General features: G+C 43.2%; 1 protein-coding gene across 4 annotated transcripts; it reads left to right on the top strand.

The window, feature by feature from the left end:
• The first annotated feature begins 1,452 nt into the window (after window positions 1-1,452).
• On the top strand, window positions 1,453-10,196 carry LOC135548912 (heterogeneous nuclear ribonucleoprotein L-like). Of its 4 annotated transcripts, none has more exons than XM_064978990.1 (14): window positions 1,453-1,561; window positions 2,792-2,910; window positions 3,040-3,277; window positions 3,384-3,469; window positions 3,788-3,884; window positions 3,996-4,068; window positions 7,678-7,713; window positions 8,025-8,093; window positions 8,191-8,474; window positions 8,631-8,752; window positions 8,876-9,077; window positions 9,209-9,266; window positions 9,375-9,530; window positions 9,837-10,196. In XM_064978990.1, the coding sequence occupies exons 1-14, from the start codon at window positions 1,481-1,483 to the stop codon at window positions 9,893-9,895; spliced, it is 1,680 nt and encodes a 559-aa protein (XP_064835062.1). In that variant the 5' UTR covers window positions 1,453-1,480; the 3' UTR covers window positions 9,896-10,196. The 4 variants fall into 4 exon arrangements, with proteins under 4 accessions (XP_064835062.1, XP_064835064.1, XP_064835063.1 ...); XM_064978992.1 differs by having other exon boundaries at window positions 9,375-9,482; XM_064978991.1 differs by having other exon boundaries at window positions 9,387-9,530.
• Window positions 10,197-25,360: the final 15,164 nt, after the last annotated feature.

Genomic DNA, 25,360 nt, shown 5'->3' on the forward strand with positions numbered 1-25,360 from the left:
CAAAGAACAAAATCATCAAAACATGATTTTCACACAAAAACATAAATGAATATTTACTGCAAATCAGTGTGACTTCTGCTGTTGTCTTTCAGAGACCAGTTCAGAAATGTTTGGCTTCACCTTGGCAAGTGCCACTCTCATGTCATTTTCACAACAAAGTCTGTTCCTTTTCTTCGTTTTTATGTCCAGCATCCTCAAAAAGGATTGCTCGCAAAGATATGTTGTAACAAACGGTATGAAAATCTCCAGAGCTTTCTTAGCAATAACAGGGTACGTTACCATTTGTTGACACCAAAACGTTGAAAGCGTTGTTGTTCTGAAGAGTTGCTGTTGAACCTGGCTCTGCTGAATCTCAATGATTTCATCAAGGTATTCATCATTGACATCTGTTGTCTCAACACTAAACGTGAACGGCTGTCTCAACCATGCAGGATATGACTCTCTTGTAGGGAAGTATCCGTCCAGTTCCGCGGGTACAGAAATGTCTCCGATCCCAGATACAGTGCCTTGTGAAAGTATTCGGCCCCCTTGAACGTTGCGACCTTTTGCCACATTTCAGGCTTCAAACATAAAGACATAAAACTGTATTTTTTTGTGAAGAATCAACAACAAGTGGGACACAATCATGAAGTGGAACGACATTTATTGGATATTTCAAACTTTTTTAACAAATCAAAAACTGAAAAATTGGTTGTGCAAAATTACTCAGCCCCTTTACTTTCAGTGCAGCAAACAATTTTTCAGCTACAACGAGCTGTGGATCAAAGCAGCCTCATTAACGTTTTCAGTCAGACATTTACGCTTGCCACACAGAGTTGAAATGTCTAGTCAACATTTTGAATTGAATAACATTGCTTTTGCACTTCAGAGCTGTAACGATTTGATGCTTTGGTTATTTTATTTTTTATTTAAGTCAGTTAAGAACAAATTCTTATTTACATTGACGGCCTACCCCTACCAAACCGGGACGATGCTGAGTTAATTGTGCGCTGCCCTATGGAACTCCCAATCACGGCCGGATATGATACAGGCTGGATTCGAACCAGGGACTGTAGTGATGCCTCATGCACTGAGTGCCTTAGACCGCTGCACTGGCCTCTTCTCTGGCAAGCTCTCTTTGGCTTTTGCTGATCACCGTTTTCAAAACTTGTCGATCACTCCACAAGAGCATTGCAGATTTTTGTCCGATAAAATCAAACATGTTGGAAACTACGGGACATCTGGGCCTGCTCACATACGAGATCTGAAGCCCTCTGATTGCGTCTTTGACCCGCTCACATTTAACGAGCTTCGGTTGCGGCCGCCCGTCACGAGTAGGCAACAACATGGTGATTTTGTCTCCGATCTTAAAAACTTGTCTGGGACAGCTAAATCGGGGCAAGATCGTGTAGTGTACTCCCGGTGACAACACACTCCAGTACAGTAGGTGGCGGCATGCACCTATAATGTTTGCCATAATATTCTAGAAGAAGAAGACAACATGGCTGCTGCAGCAGGTCGCTATTACAACGAGGGTGGCAGAGCAACGAAAAGACAGAAAACCGAAGACGGGATGACGACGGTAAGTATTGACTGGCGACTTCGTTGGGGATGAAAAGTGCATGCATCAGTAAAACATTTCCTACCCCCCAGCATGTTGGAACTTCCGAGTGTGCAACAACATGAATGCTGAACACTAGCTAGCCTGAGCCAGACAGAACTAGCTAACGTTAGCTGAAGGTAACTAGCTAGCCGCACAACCGGGTTTTTTTCCCTAGCTAAAATAGTTAGCTATGTATTTCTCCAGTTTTGTAAACTGTATTTAACGTAGCCAACATTGCTATCTTGCGTAATTTTATCGTCGAAGATGTACGGCTAATGAGATAGTAGGCGTTAGCTAACTAGGTTCCGAACGTTAGTTAGCGTTGTATGATGGAGGTTAGTTTAGTCACCATATCCAAGCGGGAATACTTGGTGACAATGTAATTCATTTTGTGGGCTGGGTATAATTTGTGGAACGTTCCAACAGGAATCTGTTTCAAAAACTTCGTAAATAACAAGGTTGCCAACAAACAACGCATACAGAGTTGTATAGTGGCCGAATAAGATACCCGGTAGGGAGTGTGCTATTTCAACGTTTTTCACTCACCACGTTTATTCCGAAAAATGTCTGTCCTCACTCTGATAACCTATGGACAAACACGAAGCATAAACTACGTAGTGAGTTATGCCTATTCGGCAGCGAGTTAGCAAGGTGAATTGATCGTGCTACTTTGTATGTGTTGTTTGTTGAATAAACCTTGTTAGTGGAAAAACTCAACAATATTGCCCACTCTTTACCTGTTATCTTATTCTGCCGTTATACAACTTTATATGCATTGCTTGTTGGCAACTTTATTTACAAAGTTTTTGGTACAGGTTCCTGTTGGAACGTTCCATATTATACCCACCCCGTTTTGTGCGCTTGTTTCCGAGTATTTTCTACCTAACTTTACGTTAGTTAGCCATCTAACAATCCCCATCCATCCTACTCACTTATACACGGGATTGGCTTTTCAAGAAGATCAGGCACTTTATACACCCTTTAAATTATGTTTATGATTTGGTGTTCTACTTAGTACACACTTTGCTTGCCAACCCCATCATTGTTTACTTTAGCTAGCTTGGATTTGTGTTGTACTCTTGGGTGGTTCCTGTGTCGCTCTGTCATCAATACAGGTTGGTTTTTATTGGTAACATACACCCTGGGGATGTCTATTGCATTGGTAATCTGTACTGGTTTTCTCTAAAACTTTTTGGTCTTGTTTGTAAGGAGGGCTATGATGACCCCCATAAAACACTCCCTTCCCCAGTGGTCCACATCAGGGGCCTTGTCGATGGCATCATGGAGGCAGATCTAGTGGAAGCCCTGCAGGAGTTCGGGACCATAAGGTAATTATCCTTTTCTTTGACCAGATTTTTATTTTGCACCATTCCAAATTCATTGAAGTCTTTTGTTCCTGTAGGTTTATCATGCAGTGCATAGAAACCAAATTATTCCATCTTCCATTCTCTTCACAGTTATGTGGTCATGATGCCCAAGAAGCGCCAGGCCCTGGTCGAGTACGAGGACATGAATGGATCCTGCAATGCTGTGACCTATGCAGCCGAGAACCAGGTCTACATTGCCGGGCACCCCGCCTTCATCAACTACTCCACCAGCCAGAAGATCTCCCGGCCCGGAGACCCAGACGACTCGCGCAGCGTCAATAACGTGCTGCTGCTCACCATCATGAACCCCATCTACCCCATCACCTCGGTAACACACCCACTATTATACAAGGCAGCTGTTTCGTGACCAGGCACAATTGTTTGGCTCCCTGCATTACGTTGTTAGTCATACCATTTGGCTCTTTGCTCTGCAGGATGTGCTGTACACAGTCTGTAACAACTGTGGGCCCGTCCAAAGGATTGTCATCTTCAGGAAGAATGGCGTTCAGGCCATGGTGGAATATCCTTTGCTCAAAATCTCATATTGTTGAAAATGTCGTATCGTGCCGGGGATCTCGTCACCACACACAGGTTCACATTCTCCACTGTGCATGCCACACAACCTTACTTCACGCCACAGTTAAAGCTCCTGTCAGCACCACTGACTGTTGTCATTTGCAAGTAGTGGCTAGTAAATATTTGTGCTTGACATAGATCTAATTGTGTATCAAGTGCTCATTGTTTTGTAAATAGAGCTTTGACTTACAAGAGAAACATATAATGTGGAAAGTAGGCATAGTATGCATTTAATACCCATAGTTTCCATGACTTCCCATACATTTGATGCTGTACAAAGTGCCCAGAGGGCGAAAGCCTCTCTAAATGGGGCAGACATCTACTCTGGCTGCTGCACACTGAAGATTGAGTATGCCAAGGCGAGTGGTTACATGCTTATCTTCAATTGTCCATCTAAACACTAAGGTAATTTCACTGAAGGAACACTGCAATGTGCAAAAATAATCAAATGCTCAAATGTCTCTTTACAGCCAACCCGTCTCAACGTGTTCAAAAATGACCAGGACACCTGGGACTACACAAACCCCAACCCGAGTGGCCACGGTAAAAAAAAAACACAGCCCCACATCCCTCCCCATCCCCTTCTCTCTTCCCCTCCTGCTCTTATGACATTGTGGGATGGGTAGGGTCCCAGGCCTCCGGGCGTAGTGCCTTTGAACTCCCTGCTCCGTGGTGACTTTGGCCACGACGAGCAGTGATGCGGGTGAGGCACTACTTCTGTGACGCATCACGCTCTCTCACAACACAACAGACAGTAAGGGCACAAGGACTGACCTCGAGGGGTAGCCATTTTGCAGCACATGCTCCTGCACGGTAAATCGTCTGCATCTCAGACCACTGCATGCATTCTTGGCTAAGCTGATGAATGCCTTGTTATGTCACAATGAAGCAGCTAGGTTCTCGTCACACAGGTTCACATTCCCCGCAATGTGTGTCACACCTCACTCCCTCACGTCAAGCTCCTGTCTGCACCCAAGCACCGTGTTACACCCTAGGTGTCTTGCTTGGAATGCCCCTGCACCCATTAATCTCCAAACCATATTGGAGATTTTTTTGTTGTTGTTGAAAAATAACACTTATGGTTCTTTTTTTTAGTCTGACCAATCATGGCTAAAGTCAGGTTTGGCATTAAAATTTGTTCCTTGAGGCTAAAGTGTCTGTAGGTTTTTGTTCCAGCCAGTGTGTGTTAGCAACCTCTGACCCCGTAGCTCGCATGGACCAGCTTTCCCTGCCTTTGGTGTGGCCTTTAATTAAAATGTTTATTTCATTAGGAATCTCTATGGTAACATTGCAGAATCAAGTGTTAAATGAATCCATGGTATTCCTGGAACTTTCAAGAAGTCCAGTTTACGACCTGTCAATCAGTTGTTCATTCCGACTATTTGTGGATGGCAGTTTTGAATCCAGGCAGGGTTTCTTGTGGCCTTCTCTCCATTTGTATATGGCGTGCTGCCATGAGTGCCAAAATAAAATCATGGTGTTCCAGTAATGTATAAAGCTTGGTAGATACATTAATCTAACATTGCTCTCTTAGTTCAACCTCTTACAGCAGATAATATTTGCCCTCCAATGGGACACAGTGAAATTGCAGTATGCCATTTGCCTTGCTTCTAGCTGTATGCCCTGATCCCTTTATGTAAAAGGTAACACATTTCTATTTGAGGTGGTAGTCCATTTGACTATCAGATTCTCATATTTTAGCCATGATGCGTTTTGGTCTTAGTAGTTTCATCCACACCATGGCCACATCTTCATTTCAGACATTTGACACTCAGGAGGTGTAAGAGAGAAAAAATACCGGCAGTGTTTAGACAGCCCCTGTTAATGTGCAGGTGTTACGTGTGGCCGTCGCTGCTTCTCGTGTCCTCACTGTGCAGACTCACCTAAAGCCCTAAGCAGACACATGCTGTAGACACATCAGCTACAACAGCACCCACCCACAGGCATTCCAAACCAACCAGTTCCTCGGTTAACATCGGACACAATGGGGGCAGCAGACACTGGAATTCACACAACCTGATTTTCTTCCTAATCCAAATTTCCACCACTACTCTCTCCACTTCTGCAAGGAAAACCATGTTCCTCTTTTTATCCCACTTTTGGTTTGGGGAAAATAGCCATCATGGTGAGTGCCTGAGACTCCCAAGAGTCTGTGAGCAGACACCCAGCATTATCCACCACCACAGACTGATCTGATAGATTGATATCCAGCCATCCTCCTCTTACAAGTACAGCATATCCCATCTCCAGAGCGCTGAAGATCTCACCTATTGACACAACACATTTTGTTTGATGGGGGCAGGAGTCTGGTGTGTGGCCGATAAGGCCATTCCACCCAGCCCTCGGGATCCGACTGTCAGACACCAACCACTAAGCGAGCAACAGAGGAGTTTTCAAAACACACTTAACAGCCCGAGAAGGGAACAGATGACACTACATACTGAGACAATATACAGAGGCAGCGGGAACACTTTTTCTCAAACTACCCCTATGCCGACCCGTCTCTTGACTTGGGTGTGTGGGCTTCCTTTTGATATCACTCTCCCCTCTTGTGCTGAACAAAACACCACCGAGCTGAATACTCATGGCAACACCACACCAAGTTGAATCGCCATGACAACACACCACCACGCAGACAATGCCATTCCAGATGATTTTACTGCCAAGCACTAGATGCCTCACTTCGCCATTGGGGGGACCACATCCATTGTACAAAAAAAAACAAGCAGCACACTGTGCGGCCCCTTACATGAGAAGACGCACTGCACAAACCCAAACGGGGACCACGAAGACACAAGCATCAAACACCCGCCAAGCATACAAGCACAGAGGCAAACTGATAGAAATCTCAGCATTTCCCAAACTTCTCTCTGCATTGATGGACTTGGGTGCTCTGTTTTTTTCCCTTGTACCCTCCCCTCCCCCTCTTCTCTCTGTGCTGTTGTGTTGATTCTACTACGTTGTTTTTTTTTCCTTTCTGAACTGGCCTGTAGTGATGCCTCTTAACGCCTCCCGTGTGATGCAGGTTGGGCTCTGTGTCTGACGACAAGACACGCCTCACATGGTGCAAATGTCCTCTGGCTTTGCGGTCAAAGCACGGTAAGCTGGAAATGTGCCTCAAATGGCAACACTTAAAAACAAAGCAACCAACTTGGAGCGAAGCGTGGAAGATTGGTGTATAGTCTTTCTCTGGTGGGGAAATGTGGAAACAGTGAGTTGAAGCTGGAGTCACAGGTTTGGTGGGTGGGATCCTCACTGACCAGTGCCCCCTACCAGCCTTCTGCATCCTGTGTTCTCCGTGTCTGGTGCTGTAAGTACATGTAAAGAGACGTGACTGACCAGGTGATAGAGAATGATTGAAATGTAAATGTCTGCTTGTTGTGATTGACTTTGTCAACCCCATATGTAAATCGTTGACTTATCAAATTAGTTCTGGAATCTCCTCACTGAGATTGCTGCTAGGTGCTCTTTAGGCTATCCTCTGTAATATTGCTTTAGAAATGTGTTGTCTCACAGCAACTTCTATGACAAGGGGATGAAGGAATTGAATTTCTAGTCTCATATTTTGATGCAGACCACTGTTAAATGTATAAGTTAAAGTCGTTTCTAAAATCACAATTCACTGGACATTTGAGGAAATGTCTCTGGTTGTTGCTCCATATTATAGGTAGCCAATGTAATATATTCACTCACACGTATACAATTCCAGGCCATGTTTTTGTCAAATGCTTTTCAGACTGTTGTCCATGAGTGGGGTGCTATGCATTTGTCAGGCTATGAAACTCGAGTCATGCTAGAATCAAATTAACATTAAGCTTAGCTGCTAAGTGATATTCAATGTATTATTAGTGCTATAACACATTACTACTAACTGGGGAATAGGGCTGCTCCTTGTAACCAATGTAATGACTGTACATTTTAATAGAATTGTTCTGATTTATTAAAAATAAAACAAATCTTAATACGTGCAGCCTGTTAGTGTTTGAATTAGTTTATTTGTCAGGGGGTTCTAGTTTTTCCTAGATGTCATTTTACGTTTTGCAACATGTTACTGATTAAATGTTAATTTGAGATTCTTGCTTTTGGTTAAACTATAAACAAATATTCAAGTTTGTACATGATTTGTTTTGACATGTGTATGTACCTGCACAGATGCTGACGCTGAAGGCAATTGGAACAATTCACAAGGTGTGTGTGAGTTCGTATGATAATGATTGAGCAATAATGGAATACATTAGTGTGACTCTGTTCCATTCGCTATGCTGCTGTTAAATTCTCATACAAATCTCCAGTATGTTACATTTTGTTTTAGTTATGGTAACATATAGTATGAGGGCCTGCATAAGCTTGTAACGTATGGTTTTAAGACAGTAAATATCTTAACCCAGCTTCTCGTGCATGTTAATCACAACACTGCCCCATAGCTTGTAGCTGTGCCTCTTGATACACTGTCAAATCAGCATTCAGTGGCTAACTTTATTGCTATTTCTTGCTCTCAGATCCCAATGCCAACCCCAACAAGCGTGCGAGGCCGCCAGCTCTACTAGGAGACCACCCTCCAGAGTATGGTAAGTATAGGAGTTGGGATGTCGAGAAGGACTCCAGTGTCTATTTGAATCGGTTTGCCCAGTAACCACCACTCTGTCTATCCATTCCTCTCACAAGGCGGGCCGACTGGTGCTTATCACGGCTACCATGATGAAAGTGGCTACGGGCCCCCTCCTCCTCACTATGAGGGCGGGCGCCGCATGGGGCCTCCGATGGGAGGGCGTGGCCGCGGACGTGGTGGAAGCTACGGGGGACCTGGGTACGGACATGGCCCACCTCCCCCCGGTGACTACACCGCCCACGCTGACTCCCCTGTTGTCATGGTGTACGGCCTGGAGCCCGCGAAGATCAACGCCGACAAGGTCTTCAACGTCTTCTGTCTCTACGGCAATGTGGAGCGGGTGAGTCCAGACAGGGGAGCAGTGTATTATTGAGGCAGAGGTTATAGACATCATGTTATTGTTGGGGGTATAGACTGGTGAAAAATCTGTTCTGTGGTCATGTTGGAGGTGGGTAGTAGGATAGTGTTTCTGAACCCTGTCCCCCTCCGTCCTCAGGTGAAGTTCATGAAGAGTAAGCCGGGGGCAGCCATGGTAGAGATGGGCGACTGCTACGCTGTGGACCGTGCCATCAGCCACCTCAACAACAACTTCCTGTTTGGACAGAAGCTCAACGTCTGGTCAGTGCTGCTTTCAAACTCTGCATACACATTGACATCCAAAGAAACTGACTAGTAGCAGACGCCTCACAGGTTTGTGGTGTTAATGTACACTCATACTCGTGTTGTCCATCCACCGTCCAGTGTTTCCAAGCAGCAGGCCATCATGCCTGGTCAGTCCTACGAACTGGAGGACGGCTCCAGCAGCTTCAAGGACTTCCACGGCTCCCGCAACAACCGCTTCACCTCCCCGGAGCAGGCGGCAAAGAACCGCATCCAGCATCCCAGCAACGTCCTGCACTTCTTCAACGGGCAGCCCGACATCTCCGTGGAGGTCTTCAATGGGGTAAGACAACTGGAGAGGATTCGGGGCTGTGAGCTTTGGATTGGGTTGTTGGTTTTCTTGGAGAGTTGAATGTTACAAGTTTACTTACCTAGTTTGTGTGTGTGTGTGTGTGTGGGGGGTGATCCTTTCAGGTCTGTGAGGAACTTGGTGTGAAGAACCCATCCAGCATCAAACTCTTCACTGGAAAGAGTGAGTGATATGAACTGTATTTGCATGAATATCTGGTCTTTAAATTAGTGAATTCCCATGGGTCAGGTGTTGCAGTGTCAATAAATTAGAATGTGTGTCTCGCCTCGGGTGGCGCGACAGGTGAGAGGAGCTCATCCGGGCTGCTGGAGTGGGAGTCTATTAACGATTCCATGGAGGCTCTGGCCATGATGAACCACTACCAGATGAAGAACCCCAGTAAGTACTCCGACTGCGATAACAACACCACCGCTAATGATACCAACGGTGAGCAAATACACTAGTCTGTCCTTCAGGAGTGACTTTCCCAAAAACATGATCATCTTCAGCGCTAAGATCACCTTAAGGCCAGGATTCATTCAAAGCCACGCTTCTACCCTACCGACTATGTTCGCAAAGATCAAATTTATGGTAAACTCTGCAGATTTTGGCTCAAGTGTAAATGTAGGAACTATGATCTTAATGCTAAAGATTCTTTGTTTTTGGGAATCCACCCCAGACTAGTTAATGTATTATTCCAGACTGACACAATCTTTCCAGTTGGCTAACCCTCCTCCCCCTCCTCCCTTCCAGGTGGTCCGTACCCTTACACACTGAAGCTGTGTTTCTCAACTGCGCAGCATGCCAACTAGAAAGAACTGACACCCCCCCCACAAATCTGTAATGCTCTGTGTCCATGCATAGTGTATATTGCATTCACATCTTCACTACAAGTCCCCTGTATGAATCAGAAACAAAATGTATGAGACCGACAAGTGTTTTCCTTTAACTTAAGTGATAATATTGCGGACAAGATTTTGTACCAGTGAGTGTATTGTTTGATGTAGAATTATTATTTTTTTGGACTTATTGTTGCATTTGATTCGTTCTGTACATTAGACCTTGGAAAAAAGAACCGCTCCTATTCTGAAATAAAAATTCCATGTTAATACAGCCTGTCTGTTTTAATAAAGTGAATGGTGAACTGTAGGGCTGTGATCTTTTCAGTTAGTAGATATAAGGCCTTAAACAGGTTCTTCAAGCCTGGACCACAGCAGGTATACACAATGAAGCAGAAGAGGATTCCTACTACTACGGTGGCCAGGGTCATCTGGAGGAAGGAAACCGTACTGAAAGGGAAGATATGTCATGATTTGTTGTTATATTCTATTTGAGTCCAAGGATGCATCCCAAATGGCACCCTATTTAGTGCACTACCTTTGACTAGAGCAAGTTGTGCACTGAATAGGGTACTGTTTAATTTATCAATTTAACCATTTGAAAAATGAGCACACAACTTGTAAATGATATGCAAATAAGAAAAATCAGGATAGCAAACACTATGGATGTTAAAGATAACTATTTGGAACAACCCAGGGACCAGACTTACCAGCACGTAGAACAGGCCTCTGGTGTGATCCAACAGGAATCCATGCATGTGGAGTATAAACCGCAATGCATAGTCACAGTATGTACTCTAATTCATACCCCTAAAGAATGTAAGGTCATGTCCAATTAACATACAATCAGATTTTGAGTGCACACTTTCTGACAAATTAGAACCTATACACATGTAACACTTGACCCTTACTTGTTTGAGACTTTGACAAAGTACGTCTGGTGCTTCCAGGCTCTGTGCTGCCATGTCGACACAGGGAGCGTTTCCCCCTGACACATCCAACTGCACCGCACCAGCCAGTGATCAGTATGTAGCCTGTTAGTGCTGTATAGCCAACTCAAGGTTTGGTATTGACAAAGACCACATGAGTTCAGGCTATACAGCACAAACAGGACCTGGGTAGAAACTATGCCAAGACTAAAGATGCACCTTAGTACAGTCAGGAATTCACAGCATTACACAGACTAGAGTGAAAGACTGGGAAGAGTATACTGATTTATATGGAGTGTTACCAAATCTTGTTTGTAGTGCCATGCATGACCACAAATCCTTGACATTTGTCCATGTCTTCAAACATCCAAACCAGTGTCCTCTGGGATAGACAGAGAAACCAGGGGGAGTCCAACAAATATGCATCTCTATTGGTAGCATATATCACACCAACCTTGTTCTAGTATACTGAAAGTATACATTGGGGTCCTGTGTGTTTTCCAGTGCAACTCTGTCACCTGTAGTTGAGGCTGTTGTACATCAGCAGCACCTCTTGAGTGTAGAGGCAGATGTGATCTTTCAAGTAAGCTCCTCCACCTAGCTGTAGTGTAACAAATAGAGACAGTATTATATCAAGCCATGGGCAGCAATTCATTCATGTATACATTTTTTCAGTAAACAAAAGCAGGACAAGAGATGAGATTGATGTCCTCGAGACGATAGAACACTGCAGACCGATACAAAACAGAGGACATGTAGAGGGCCACAGTGGTAGTAGATCAGTTCAGATTTAGGTTAATGGTCAAAACTTGTCTTAGCAAAATGTAACCATTTCAAAACAGGCTTTGTTCAAGGTCATAGTTTTAGTCTTTGTAGTAGAAACATGATGGGGTTGGGGTAGTTAAAATAGCCCTTGTTGCGGGCACACTGCTCCACGGTGGTGGTGATGTCAAATGCCAGGCAGTTGCAAGGAAGGCAGCCGATGTAGATGGGTACCCTGTGCAGCCCCTGAGTACTGGTGCAAAGCAAAGGGAATATATTTGTGTCCTTTAACAAAAAACTCATGGTAGGCTACTCTTCGCCATCTCATATATGCACTGTCGACCACGCCCCCTGACTTTGAGAAGCTCCGACACGACATGCATCAAGTAAACACATTTCATTAGTGGTGGTGAGATAGGAGACATTATGTCGGACTAATTTTCAATTGACTGCCTCACATTAAAAGTATGTGATGGTGAGTTGAGAAGATAAGCAGAAATGCTGTTTTTCAATTGACTGCCATAGCCCCAAATATTGGGGGGGAAATCGCAAGAATTTTCAGATATCAAAATGTGGTCGTGGACCAAAAAGGTTCGGGAACACCTGGCGTAAACTGTTTGACCTGTGTGGCTCAGTTGGTAGAGCATTGTGCTTGCAACGCTAGCATCGTGGCCCGTGGGTTCAGTTGCCGCTGGGGTCACCAATAAGAAAATGGATGCATGCTCTGGATAAAAACATCTGCTAAATCACATATATTACTATATTGCATTGAGCGTTTAGAAGTGCCAGTGTACAACTAAAAATACGTGAAGATAAAACTGTGTGTCAAATGATGTTCCCCCTGGAAACTCAGAGAAGCATGTTGTAGGTTGTAAAAGAAAAGTGGTGGTGATAAAGGACATACTGAGGTATCTAAAGCTTGGTTTATGCATTACCTTATATAACATGGCTGTAGTGGTTGTCTGACGATTCAGCCAAGAGCCAGATGTAGTTGTCACAACACATGACGTAAAACATCACAGAAATGCCAACAGAATGCTCTTGAACAGTTTATTAGTATTTTTAAATGATTTTCACTGGTGTAAGACCTGGGTTAAAACAGCATTTGTTTTCTTTCAAATACTTTGAGTGTTTGAGCGTGCCTGGAGTGCAAGATGGCTCAACAAGCACAGATGAAGAATTTCAAAGAACTGTCGTGGAAATTGGAAAGGGAGATAGACTGTAGATTCTTCAAACAACAGCCTTTTATTATAAGAATTGTAATTCCGGAGCGGTTAACAATCACTCAAAAGGTGCAGAGTTAAGAGCCCAATGAACAAGAGTTGGGTCTCAGCTTTTATAACCTTTGTCTACATGGCAGTTTAGCAGGTGTTTGAGATCATGATGGGAACTTAGCGATCAAACAAGTGATAATGTCAGTTGTGTTACTCCTTTCTGCTGATAGAATTGTCACTGCTGCTCAAGCTAGCCCCTGTTCTCTTCATATATCCAAACAGCTGTGTGCTTGAAACATGCAAAAAGAACAGGATGGATCAAAAACGGGTCACTCTCAGACAGCCCTTTGTCTTTGGCCGCATGACTAAGTTACTCAGAAACAAGAGAGGAAAAACACTGGCTTCTTCTTACATGAGAGAAACAGATAGTGGACATGTACAGGTTTAAAGCTCATTCAGTGCATGAGCATAACAGAGTTTGTATTTGTTCCACCATATGTGGGAGCAAATATAACACATAGACAAATGCATAAGGTGACAGAATAGCTGAACATTAAAACCAGACTACATGAAGAGAAGGACACATAGGTGACAGAATAGCTGGACATACCAAGGCCAGAGGGATATACAAACGAGGGGGTCAGTCAAATGACTAACTGATGACCAATAGATATAGTTCGCATATTTTTAGTATAGTTGGACACGCTAGAAACTGAGGAGACACATAGTCTGCTGATCTTAGATAATACACAAACAAAAGAATGCTTTTAGCTAAGTGCAGGAACAAAGCAAGGGTCTTGTCATCATTATCTGACGAAAAGCAGGTATGGGCGTTATTGAGCTGAACAAGCGGGATGCACGGATTGGAATGTAACTTTATTTGCATTTGGGATGGGCTCATATGCGGATAAATACTGGAACCGGGGCTCAGGAAAGTGGAGTGTGTTCCGCGGACTATCCCGGCTTGCTATACTCTTGTATTAAAAAGCCGAATTGACTTCACAAGTTCTGTAATGCGTTGTATTTGATCTGATTTTCTACGACACATATTCCTCCCCTTTGAGACTAATCTCAACCTAATATAAAATTACAAGTAAGCATGTAAGTAATAATTCATAATGTAAGAGTGGTTGTACAGGCTCTACAATAGCCTGCCATTCCTGTGAGTTTGGACACACCAACTCATGCCAAGAGTGTGCAAATCTGTCATCATGGCAAAGGGTGGCTACTTTGAAGAATCTCAACTATAAAATACATTTAGATTTTTTCAACACTTTTTTGGTTACTACATGATTCCATATGTGTTGTTTCATAGTTTTGATGTCTTCACTATTATTCTACAATGTAGAAAATAGTCAATTTAAAGAAAAGACCTTGAAAGTCTGTATGTTGTTTTGTAACTGGCTGTGGTACAGATAGAATTGCAGCCAAATGTTCTCGACCTAATTTTCTACCTTTTGATGTAATATCATGTCCTAGATACTTAACGGATTGAGACACAAGCTGCAGATTTTTCTTAGAAACTTTGTGGCCATTTTCAGCAAGTGACACTGACAGAGCTCTGGTGTCGACTTCGCATGCTTGTTGGGTTTCAGAACACAGTAACAGGTCGTCGACATACTGTATTAACATACTCCCAGCAGGGGGTATGAAACCCTCTAAATCTAAAACGGTCCAAGCCCAACGCTTGTTTAAAAATGTAAACGCAAATCAGAGCTGTGATTCTGGAGCGACGGAAATGCTAAAGAAAGCATTAGCCATATCAATAACTAAAAACCATTTACCAAACGCTGGCACGGCAGATAGTCCTGTAAAAGGGTTTGACACAACGGGTGCCCTTGCTTGAACAGCATCATTAACTGGTCTAAGAAATTAAATAAAACGGTAATCACCCGAGGATTTCCGGACGGGAAGGAGGGGGGGTGTTACAGGGAGTGTCTGGACAAGGCACAATATCGCTTTCTACCAATAAAGCATGAACAGGGGTAATTCCCCCGCAATGTCTCCTTACTCAGAGGATACTGGGCTCGGCCGTGTCTGTGTGCTCTCAGGTGTGACGTAAGCGGTTCCAACCTCCTCATTTGCCAAATGTCAAACTTATCTTTAGCCCACAGAGAGTCTGGGAGACCAGCCAACAAGGATGATTCAGTCTCAAAATAAACCACCTGTTTAGTTGGTTTCACATTAAGGCCATGGACACCTCGTTGAGCAGGTGCATTCCAAAAGAATGGCACACATAATGTACAGTGCCTTCAGAAAGTATTCAGACCCTGTGACTTTTTCCACATTTTGTTACGTTACAGCCTTATTGTATAATTGATGAAATCAAATTAAACAACTCAGCAATCTACAGACAATATCCCATAATGACGAAGTGAAAACAGGTTTCTAGAAAGTTTTGCAAATGTTTTAAAAATAAAAAACAGAAATACCTTATTTACATAAGTATTCAGACCCTTTGCTTTGAGATTCGAAATTGAGCTCAGGTGCATCCTGTTTCCATTGATCATCCTTGAAATGTTGCTACAACTTGATTGGAGTCCACCTGTTGTGAATATAATTGATTGGACACAATTTTGAAAGGCACATACATGTCTATATAAGGTTTTACAGTTGACAGTGCATGTCAGAGCAAAAAATCAAGCCATGAGTTTGAAGAAATTGTCTGTAGAGCTCTGAGACAAGATTGTGTCGATGCACAGATCTGGGGAAGGGTACCAAAAAATATCTGCAGCATTTAAGGTCCCCAAGAACACAGTGGCCTCCTTCATTTTTAAATGGAAGAAGTTTGGAACCTCCAAGACTCTTCCTAGAGCTGACCGCCTGGCCAAACAGCAATCAGGGGAGAAGGGTCTTGGTCAGGGAGGTGACCAAAAACCAGATGGTCACTCTGAAAAGCTCCAGAGTTCCTATGTGGAGATGGGAGAACCTTCCAGGAGGACAACCTTCTCTGCAGCACTCCACCAATCAGGCCTTTATGGTAGAGTGGCCAAAAGGAAGCCACTTCTCAGTAAAAGGTACATGACAGCCCGCTTGGAGTTTGCCAAAAGGCACCTAAAGACTCTCAGACCATGAGAAACAAGATTCTCTGTTCTGATGAAACCAAGATTTAACTATTTTTGCCTGAATTCCAAAGTCACATCTGGAGAAAACCTGGCACCATCCCTACGTCGAAGCATGGTGGTGGCAGCATCATGTTGTGGAGATGTTTTTCCAGTGGCAGGGACTGGGAGACAAGTCAGGATCGAGGAAAAGATTAATGGAGCAAAGTAGTGAGATCCTTGATGAAAACCTGCTCCAGAGCGCTCAGGACCTCCTACTGGGGCAAAGGTTCACCTTCCAACAGGACAACGACCCTAAGCACACAGCCAAGACAATGCAGGAGTCGCTTCGTGACAAGTCTCTTACTTACATGAGGCACCCGTGGCACCCATCATCTGGACATTCCAAAATCAAAATAGGTATTATAGCAGGCTCAAGGGTGTGGGGTTTCCACATCTCCAAGTTCAATAACAAAACATGCAGTAGCACAACTCGAACGCAAATGGGTAGTTAATTAGGGATTTTTGTACACATGGGGAAAAAGGGAGAATTCACCAATTACTTCACAGTCCACAAGCTGTTCTTATTGTCCGTTCCTTCCTCCAGGGGTAATCCTAAAACTCAGGTCCTCCGCCAATCTGGTTGGGGGGTAATCCAACAGTCCATATCACAACAGGTAATCTCACATATATTATTCTTTCTTCCACTCTTCATAACACACATTGCTTTCTCCTTACTCTGCCCCTTTGTGCAGGCTGCTTTCTCCTTTAACTTCAAGCATTCCCTGGCTTAACGATCCACAGCCTCGCCTCGTCGGGTCAGGAAGTCCATATAAGGCTCAGGGGTGGAGCCAGCGGACTGCAAGTTATCTCCCCTCGATAACCACTCCCCTCACCTCTCCCTGCCGTCTGCCACATTATGTACTGCAGACATTGGACCTTCTACTACTTTTACTACTTTACAGTAGTACAACATAAAGCACAGTAAAACTTTTGATTCCAATACATACAGTAAGGCGAAAAAAAGTAAAGTTTTAAGTATTACTGTATGTATGAAATTGGAAGCTATACTACTTTTTAACATGTTTATTTTGTATACTTTATTACGTTAGTGTTTACTCTACTGCATGCTATTTCATTTTTGTAGAACTGAAAGACGTCCACCATGTACGTGATCGTAGAAAGCGTCTATTTACAGACAAACAGGAGGCTGCCATTGTGCAAATGGTAGTTGAAAATAATGCCATAAGACTGTGGGAAATCCAACAACAGATTATTGAAAACTCTGCCATAACATCAGACCGAGCTTATCAACCATAGCCAGCATCCTTAAGAAACACCAACTCCGGATGAAGCAAATCTACAGAGTGCCATTTGAATGGATTTCCCAAAGAGTGAAAGATAAATGGTAAGAATATGTGCAAGTATGCAATGTAGTAGTATTACATTTTTTAAACATTAGAGACTCATTGATGTTGCCAGTGAACCTAACTATATAGCAATTACAGTATTTACAGTTATTTCAGAGAATCATGGAGTTGGATGCAAGTCCTATCCCCCAGGAACTCATATTCATAGATGAGGCTGGATTCAACTTAGCAAAGACAAGGAGGAGAGGAAGCAACATCATTGGTCAATGCACCATCAATGATGTACCTGGCCAGCGTGGGGGAAATGTCACCATATGCGCAGTTATGAGCCACGATGGGGTCCTCCACTGCCATGCCACCCTTGGACCATACAACACTGCCCATCTCCTTAATTTCCTGAACATGACAATCTTTTTCAGCCAGAGCAGAGAGGGCCAGGCGATCCTGAGCAGCAAATGTATGTTCTAATTTGGGACAACGTGAGTTTCCATTGGGCTGCTCAGGTCCACAACTGCTTCCATGACCAAACAACAGATATGACAGATTTTCTTTCCACAATTTAGTATTTGTTTCTTGAGTTATGATTTAGATTTTACTGTATTTTGATAGTTTCTTTATCTATTCTGTACAATCTAACATACAGTACAGTAGTACAAATAGAGCTGTTACCAGATAATTCAAGGCTAATTTCTCTACCATAAGCCGCTTTCAACATAGTTTTAGAGAGTTTGGCAGTACGTCCAACCGGCCTCACAACTGCAGAGCAGTGTCATGTGGGCGAGAGGTTTGCTGATATCAATGTTGTGAATAGAGTGCCCCATGGTGGGGTTATGGTATGGGCAAGCATAAGTTATTGACAACGAACACAATTGTATTTTATTGATGGCAATTTGAATGCAGAGATACCATGACCGGGACCTGAAGCCCATTGTTGTGCCATTAATCCGCTGCCATTACCTCATCTTTCAGCATGATAATGCTCGGGCCCCATGTCGCAAAGATTGGTACACAATTCCTGGAAGCTTGAAAATGTCCCAGTTCTTCCGTGGCCTGCATACTTACCAGACTTGTCACCCATTGAGCATATTTGGGATGCTCTCAATCGACGTGTATGACAGTGTGTTCCAGTTCCCATCAATATCCAGTAACTTCGCACAGCCATTGAAGAGGCCACAATCAACTCTATGCAAAGGAGATGTGTCACGCAAATGGTGGTCACACCAGATACTGACTGGTTTTCTGATCCACGCCCATCCGTTTTTTATAGAGGTATCTGTGACCAACAGATGCATATCTGTATTCCCAGTCATGTGAAATCCAAAGATTATGGTGTAATGAATTAATTTCCATTGACTGATTTCCTTATATGAACTGTAACTCAGTAAAATCTTAGAAATTGTTATACAGCGGGGAGAACAAGTATTTGATACACTGCCGATTTTACAGGTTTTCCTACTTACAAAGCATGTAGAGGTCTGTAATTTGCCATATACTGCCATATACTATTTTTTAATAGTTTCACAAATGAATTTTAATTTCACTTAATCATTATGACACACCCTCACTAATGTCATTGGTTACACTAATTGCATTGTGGTTCTACATAACCTGGTTCAAGTATTCATGACATTACCCTGAAGAAGGCACAGTGATGCCGAAACGTTGTTAAATACCCATTAAATTGCTGGGAGATTACACATGGAGTGTGCAACGTTCTTTATTTTGATAGTTTATTGCAAACTAATATGTGACACATATTAATGCCAAAATAACACGCAAAACAGGCAACTCCTCCCCCAAATGTGTTGCTAAAAAGGTGGGGCTTAAAACATGTGGGACTCTGGTTGGTCGAGAAGTGGCTATAGGAAAGGATCTTTGCCAACAGTCAGCTTCCTCTTCACCACAGAACCCTTTTCCTCAGTCCACTGTGTGCACCACCTAACCACAGAGAGAGCGAGGGAGGGTTTACATTCAACCTCTCACAGGAACACCTACTGTGTATTCTCATGAAAACAAATAGGCCTTGTACGCACTCAGGTTATACAACTGCTTTACAACCCATTTGATATAGCAATTGTGTGTGATATATTGTGCAAGCTTCGACTGGAAGCCAGTAGAGTGTGCGGAGGAGAGGGGTGACATGGAAAAACTGGAGAAGGTTGAACACCAAGTGGGCTAAGTTATAGATGGATAAGTTGCAGGGGTTTGATGGCACAAGCGGGGAGCCCAGCCAACAGCGAGTTGCAGTAGTCCACTTCCTGTGTGACGTAGGGTTGTCCTCTACGGATGTCGTAGAGCATGAACGAGTCACTGCTTTGATGTTTTCAGAGAACGACGGTGTTGTCCAGGGTCACGCCAAGGTTCTTTGCACTCTGTAAGGAGGACACCATGGAGTTGTCAACCGTGATGGAGAGGTCTTGTTGTGGGCAGGCCTTTCCTGGGAGGAAGAGCAGCTCCGTCTTGTCAAGGTTAAGCTTGAGGTGGTGGGCCGACATCCAAGCGGAGATGTCTGCCAGGCACGCTGAGATGGGTGTCACCATCTGGGTGTCAGAAGGAGGGATGGAGAAAAGTAGTTGAGTGTCACCTGCATAGCAATGATAGGGGAGACCATGTGAGGATATAACAGAGCCTAATGACTTGGTGTATCGAGACAGAAGAGGAGAGGGCCTAGAACCAAGCCCTGGGGGACACCAGTAGTGAGAATATGTGGTGTAGACACAGATCTTCTCCACGTCACCGGGTAGGAGCAGCCTGCCATTTAGGATGCAATCCAATAGTGTGCAGAGTCCTGAGAGGGTGAAGAGGAGGATCTGATGGTTCACAGTGTCGAAGGCAGTGGATAGATCTAGGAGGATGAGAACAGAGAACAGAGAGAGTCAGCTTTGACAGTGTGGAGAGCATCTGTGACACAGAGAAGAGCAATCTCGGTTGAGTGACGCGTTGTGAAGCCTGACTGGTTAGGGTCAAGAAGATTGTTCTGAGTAAGATAGCAAGAGAGTTGGTCAGAGACAGCACAGTCAAGTGTTTTGGAAATAAAAGAAAGGGATACCAGTCTGTAGTTTTTGAGTGGTTGAGTGTTGGTTTCTTGAGTAGGGAGCTACTCTTGCAATTTGAAGTCAGAGGGGATGCAGCCATTGGTCAGAGATGAGTTGATGAGGGGAGTGAGAAATGGGAGAAGGTCTCCAGAGGTGGTCTGGAGAAAATAGGAAGGGATGGGTTTGAGCGGGAAGGTTGTCGGGCGCCCGGACCTCACTAGTTGCAGGATCTGAAGAGAGAGGGGAGAAAGAGGTCAAGGCGTAGGGTAGTTCTGGTGAGTGGGACCAGTGGACTCAATAGGCTGAGTGAATGAGGAGCGGACGTTTTCAACCTTATTTTCAAAGTGGTTGACAAAGTAATCTGCAGAGAGTGAGGAGGTAGGTGGAAAAGAGTTTCCAATGGTTAGAGGCAGAAGCTTGAAATGTAGAGTGATAGAAAGTGGCTTTAGCAGCGGATACAGAGGAAGAAAAGATAGAGAGGAGGGAGTGAAAGGATGATAGGTCCTCTGGAAGTTTAGTTTTTCTCCATGTTTGCTCAGCTGCCCGCAGCCCTGTTCTGTAAGCTCGCAATGAGTCAATCAGCCACGGAGCAGGAGGAGAGGGGATAGTGCGAGTCATAGGATGTGGAAAAGGAGTAGAGTTGAAGAGGCAGAATCAGGAGACAGGAGGGAGAAGGATTTAGCAGAAGGGAGAGATGATAGGATAGAAGAGGAGTGAGTAGTGGTAGAGAGAGCGCTAAGATTGTGATTGCGCATGACCATCTGGGTAGGGGCCGAGTGGCTAGGGTTGGAGGAGATGGAGACAGAAAAGGAAACAAAGTAGTGATCAGAGACCTGGAATGGAGTTGCAGTGAGATTAGTAGGCGAACAGCCTCTACTAAAGATGAGGTCAAGTGTATTGCCTGCCTTGTGAGTGAGGGTTGCAGCTAAGGGGTGGGTAGCGTCTGTAAAGCCTACAGGGAGAGAAGCAAACAGGTATAGAAAACACATAGTTGCCAAAGCAATAAAAGAGCAAAATTAGATTACCTGAAATAACTGGGTAAGATATTAAGAGTTGTGTGGTGCCTTCTTCTCTCAGCAGAACAACTCGGGCAGAACTGTCATTGTTTAGTTGACGGCCTTAGTTTTGCAGGACCCAGCGGCTTTAGAAGTGGAGGGGACATAATCTGGTGGGGGTCTTGGGGTCCTCCCTCAGACTTTTTGGGGCATCTAAAGCTCAATTCCTGCATTTCTACACAATCTAATATGACCCTTTTGTGGTATTTTTTGAGTCACTTATTGTAAATAAGAATATAATATGTTTCTGAACACTTCTACATGAATGTGGATGCTGCCATGATTATGGATAATCCTGAATGAATTGTGAATAATGATGAGTGAGAAAGTTAGACGCACAAATATCATACCCCCCCAAAAATGCAAACCTCCACTGTTATTATAATAGTGAGAGGTTAGCATGTCTTGGGGGTATGATATAAAATGCTAACCTCCCCTGTTATTGTAATGGTGAGAGGTTAGCATGTCTTGGAGATATGATATAAAATGCTAACCTCCCCTGTTATTATAATAGTGAGAGGTTAGCATGTCTTGGGGTATGATATAAAATGCTAACCTCCCCTGTTATTGTAATGGTGAGAGGATAGCATGTCTTGGGGGTATGATATTTATGCGTCCAACTTTCACACTCATCATTATTCACAATTCATTCAGGATTATCAGTAGAAACATATTATATTTTTTATGTACAATAAAAGTGACTCCAAAAGTGACACAATACATTATATACCATTAATTTCTATTGGGCACAAAATAATCTGAAACAGCCTCCCGAGTGGCGCTGCGGTCTAAGGCACTGCATCGCAGTGCTTGAGGCGTCACTACAGACCCAGGTTTGATCCCGGGCTATGTTGCAGCCGGCCGTGACCCGGAGACCCATGAGGCGGCGCACAATTGGCCCAGCATCGTCCAGGTTAGGGGAGGGTTTGGCCGGCTGGGATATCCTTGTCCCATCACGCACTAGAGACTCCTGTGGCGGGCCGGGCGAATGTACGCTGACACGGTTGCCATTTGTATGGTGTTTCCTCCTACACATTGGTGCGGCTGTCTTCCGGGTTAAGCAAGAAGTGTGTCACGAAGCCGTGCGACTTGGCAGGGTCGTGTTTCGGAGTACGCATGGCTCTCGACCTTCGCCTCTCCTGAGTCCGTACGGGAGTTGCAGCGATGGGACAAGACTAACTACCAATTGGGGAGAAAATGGGTAAAAAGTAATAAATAAGTAAAACAATAATAATAATAATAATAATCTGAAACACAACCAAAACAAACAGCAAATGCATCCAAGAAATTTGTAGAGTCACAATGTAGTAATTGCGTTCTATGAATGTGGGACCAAATACTTAACTTTTTACTACTGTGTTTTACACATACAAGTGAATTTGTCCCAATACTTTTGCTCCCCTAAAATGGGTGGACTATTTACTCTAATTTCGAAACAGTTCACCAGATATGGATGAAAATACCATCAAATTAAAGCTGACACTTTAACTGCACTTTAACTTCATAATCCTTGTTTGATTTAAAATCCAAACTTTTGGAGTATAGAGCCAAAAGAAGAACAAATTCTTTGCTGTCCCAAAAATTGCGGAGGGCACTATAATTCATATCGTAGGCATGATAGTACTGTAGAGCTCTTTTAACTTGCACACAATATAGCTGGATCGACCTGTCCTGCCCTATAGGGTCTACAACTCAACACACCACTCAGCTTTAGGATCTTAGAGAAACATTCATTATTGGTTTCAGGTGTGTTAGGCCAATGGCCAAGGCCAGAGTGACAACCAACAGCAAAGCTGACACCCAGGGCTAGGACTGAGCAGGCCAGCAGCTAAGGATTGCCTAAATACAGTAGGTACAGTATCTCCCCTGAAGTGAGCATGTTTTCAATACAGACTCCTTTTGCCGTACAGGATTCCATATAAGGCATCCAGACCTTATGAAAGTTACATAGTAAACCTTTAATCTTGTAATAAATCAAATCTAGTGATACATAACTTGACAGTTCTGACATCCATTGTGGCATTGTGGGAGGATAACCAACCTTCCAATTGAAGGCAATGCATTTCTTAGCCACTATAAATGCTAGGTTACACAGTTTCTTCTGATAACAGTCTCCAGTATCAACATTTCCAAGCAGGGAGAATCTGTAGACATGCTGAGATAAAATAACCTACTCTTTGCCAGAATTCAGCCAGCCTTCACAAGAGCATAACATATGCAAATATGTCCTCTTTTGTGTTTTACACCTCCAGCAGAGGAGTTACATTTCTGAGTGCATGATATTCAGTTTCATTGGCAAATAGTATGTTCTATTGATGGTCTTAAACTACAGTGGCTTATGTCTCAGATTATATGAACATGACTGGGCATTCAAACATATTATCATCAATAGTCTTGCAGGTCTTCCACACATTTTTGATGTACATGTTTTGTGTCATCTGTCAGCCTCTATAATCATTGATACAGTTTGGAAATAAACTTTAAGATTTGTCAGACTGCCTTAAAATAGTTTCAATCTTTGAAGCATCTGGCTTGTCCAGTGTTTGCTGCACAGAGAGTAAAGTATTGCATCTCCAAAGGTTCACCTTAGTGCCATCACAAGCTGGTCTTCCCTGGTTGGCTGACCCTACTGAGACCCCTGTCACCATCTGATCCTGCTCAGATGAGGCATGACAAAGAACTACCTTGGTGTACATACATTATATTGCCCAAGAATACAATAATTGAAATGACCATTATTCCCAGATCCCAGACTGTAGCCTACCCATCAACTCAAGATGGAACTTTGTATCCATTCACTGGTTGTTATAATATACTGCAAAATTCACCTGAGCTTTGTAGACTGGTCTTCCCTGGCTGTCTGATCCTGCTGAGACACCTGTCACCATCTTATCCTGCTATGAGACAGTGGTGTAAAGTACTTAAGTAAAAATACTTTAAAGTACTACTTAAGTAGTTATTTTGGGCATTTCTACTTTATTTTTCTATTTATATTTTTGGCAACTTTTACTTTTACTTCACTACATTCCTAAAGAAAATATTATACTTTTTACTCCATACATTTTCCCTGACAACCAAACATACTCGTTACATTTTGAATGCTTAGCAGGATAGGAAAACAGTTCAATTCACGCACTAATCAAGAGAACATGTGGTCATCCCTACTGCCTCAAGCTTGGTGGACTCACTAAGCACAAATGTATAATTTGTAAATCATCTCTGAGTGTTGGAGTGTGGCCATGGCTATACGTACATTTAACCAAACCAGATGGCACCATTTTCTTGTTTTTTAATATAAGGAATTTTAAGGGATTTATACTTTTAATTTTTATACTTAAGTATATTTTAGCAATTGCATTTACTTTTGATACTTAAGTATATCTAAAACCAAACACCTCTATTTGGTTTTACTGGCTGACTTTCACTTTTACTTAAGTAACTTTCTATTAAGGTATCTATACTTTTACTAAAGTATGACAATTGGGTACTTTTTCAAGCACTGCTAAAAGACATGATGAGCATATTGTTATGGACTGACTGTGCACCATGAGAGTGAAGCCTATAGAGATGTGTACACCGTGTAAGTGTAAAAAGTAGGGAATTAGTTAGGGAAACTGACAGATCAATAACGTTACATTGGCTATACTGACTCTAACAAAAACACACATTCCTCTGTCAAAAGATGTCTGAATATTGTTAGCTGGTTTCATCATTAAATTCAGATCTAGTGTGATTGAGGCAAAAATAATAGATAAAGTTTGTGAGCCAGCTTGCTAACATTAGCCAACTTTTGGCCAGCTCTAAGATACATCAACTGGTGAAAACTAGCCAAGTTAATTTACTTCTGTTGAAACGGGTCAAAACAAAGGCTAAAAAATATGTACATACAGCTGTTAGATACTGCTACCTGACAGATAGCTAGAGGCTAGAGCTGAACTGACTGGTAGCTACTAGCTAGATTTCATTCCGTTCAGTCGAGAGGGGATGAAACATGTAATGCATTAGCTAAAGTTACATGTCAGTTACACTACT

Source organism: Oncorhynchus masou, chromosome 11 (genome assembly GCF_036934945.1).
Source record: "Oncorhynchus masou masou isolate Uvic2021 chromosome 11, UVic_Omas_1.1, whole genome shotgun sequence".
Taxonomy (NCBI): domain Eukaryota; kingdom Metazoa; phylum Chordata; class Actinopteri; order Salmoniformes; family Salmonidae; genus Oncorhynchus; species Oncorhynchus masou.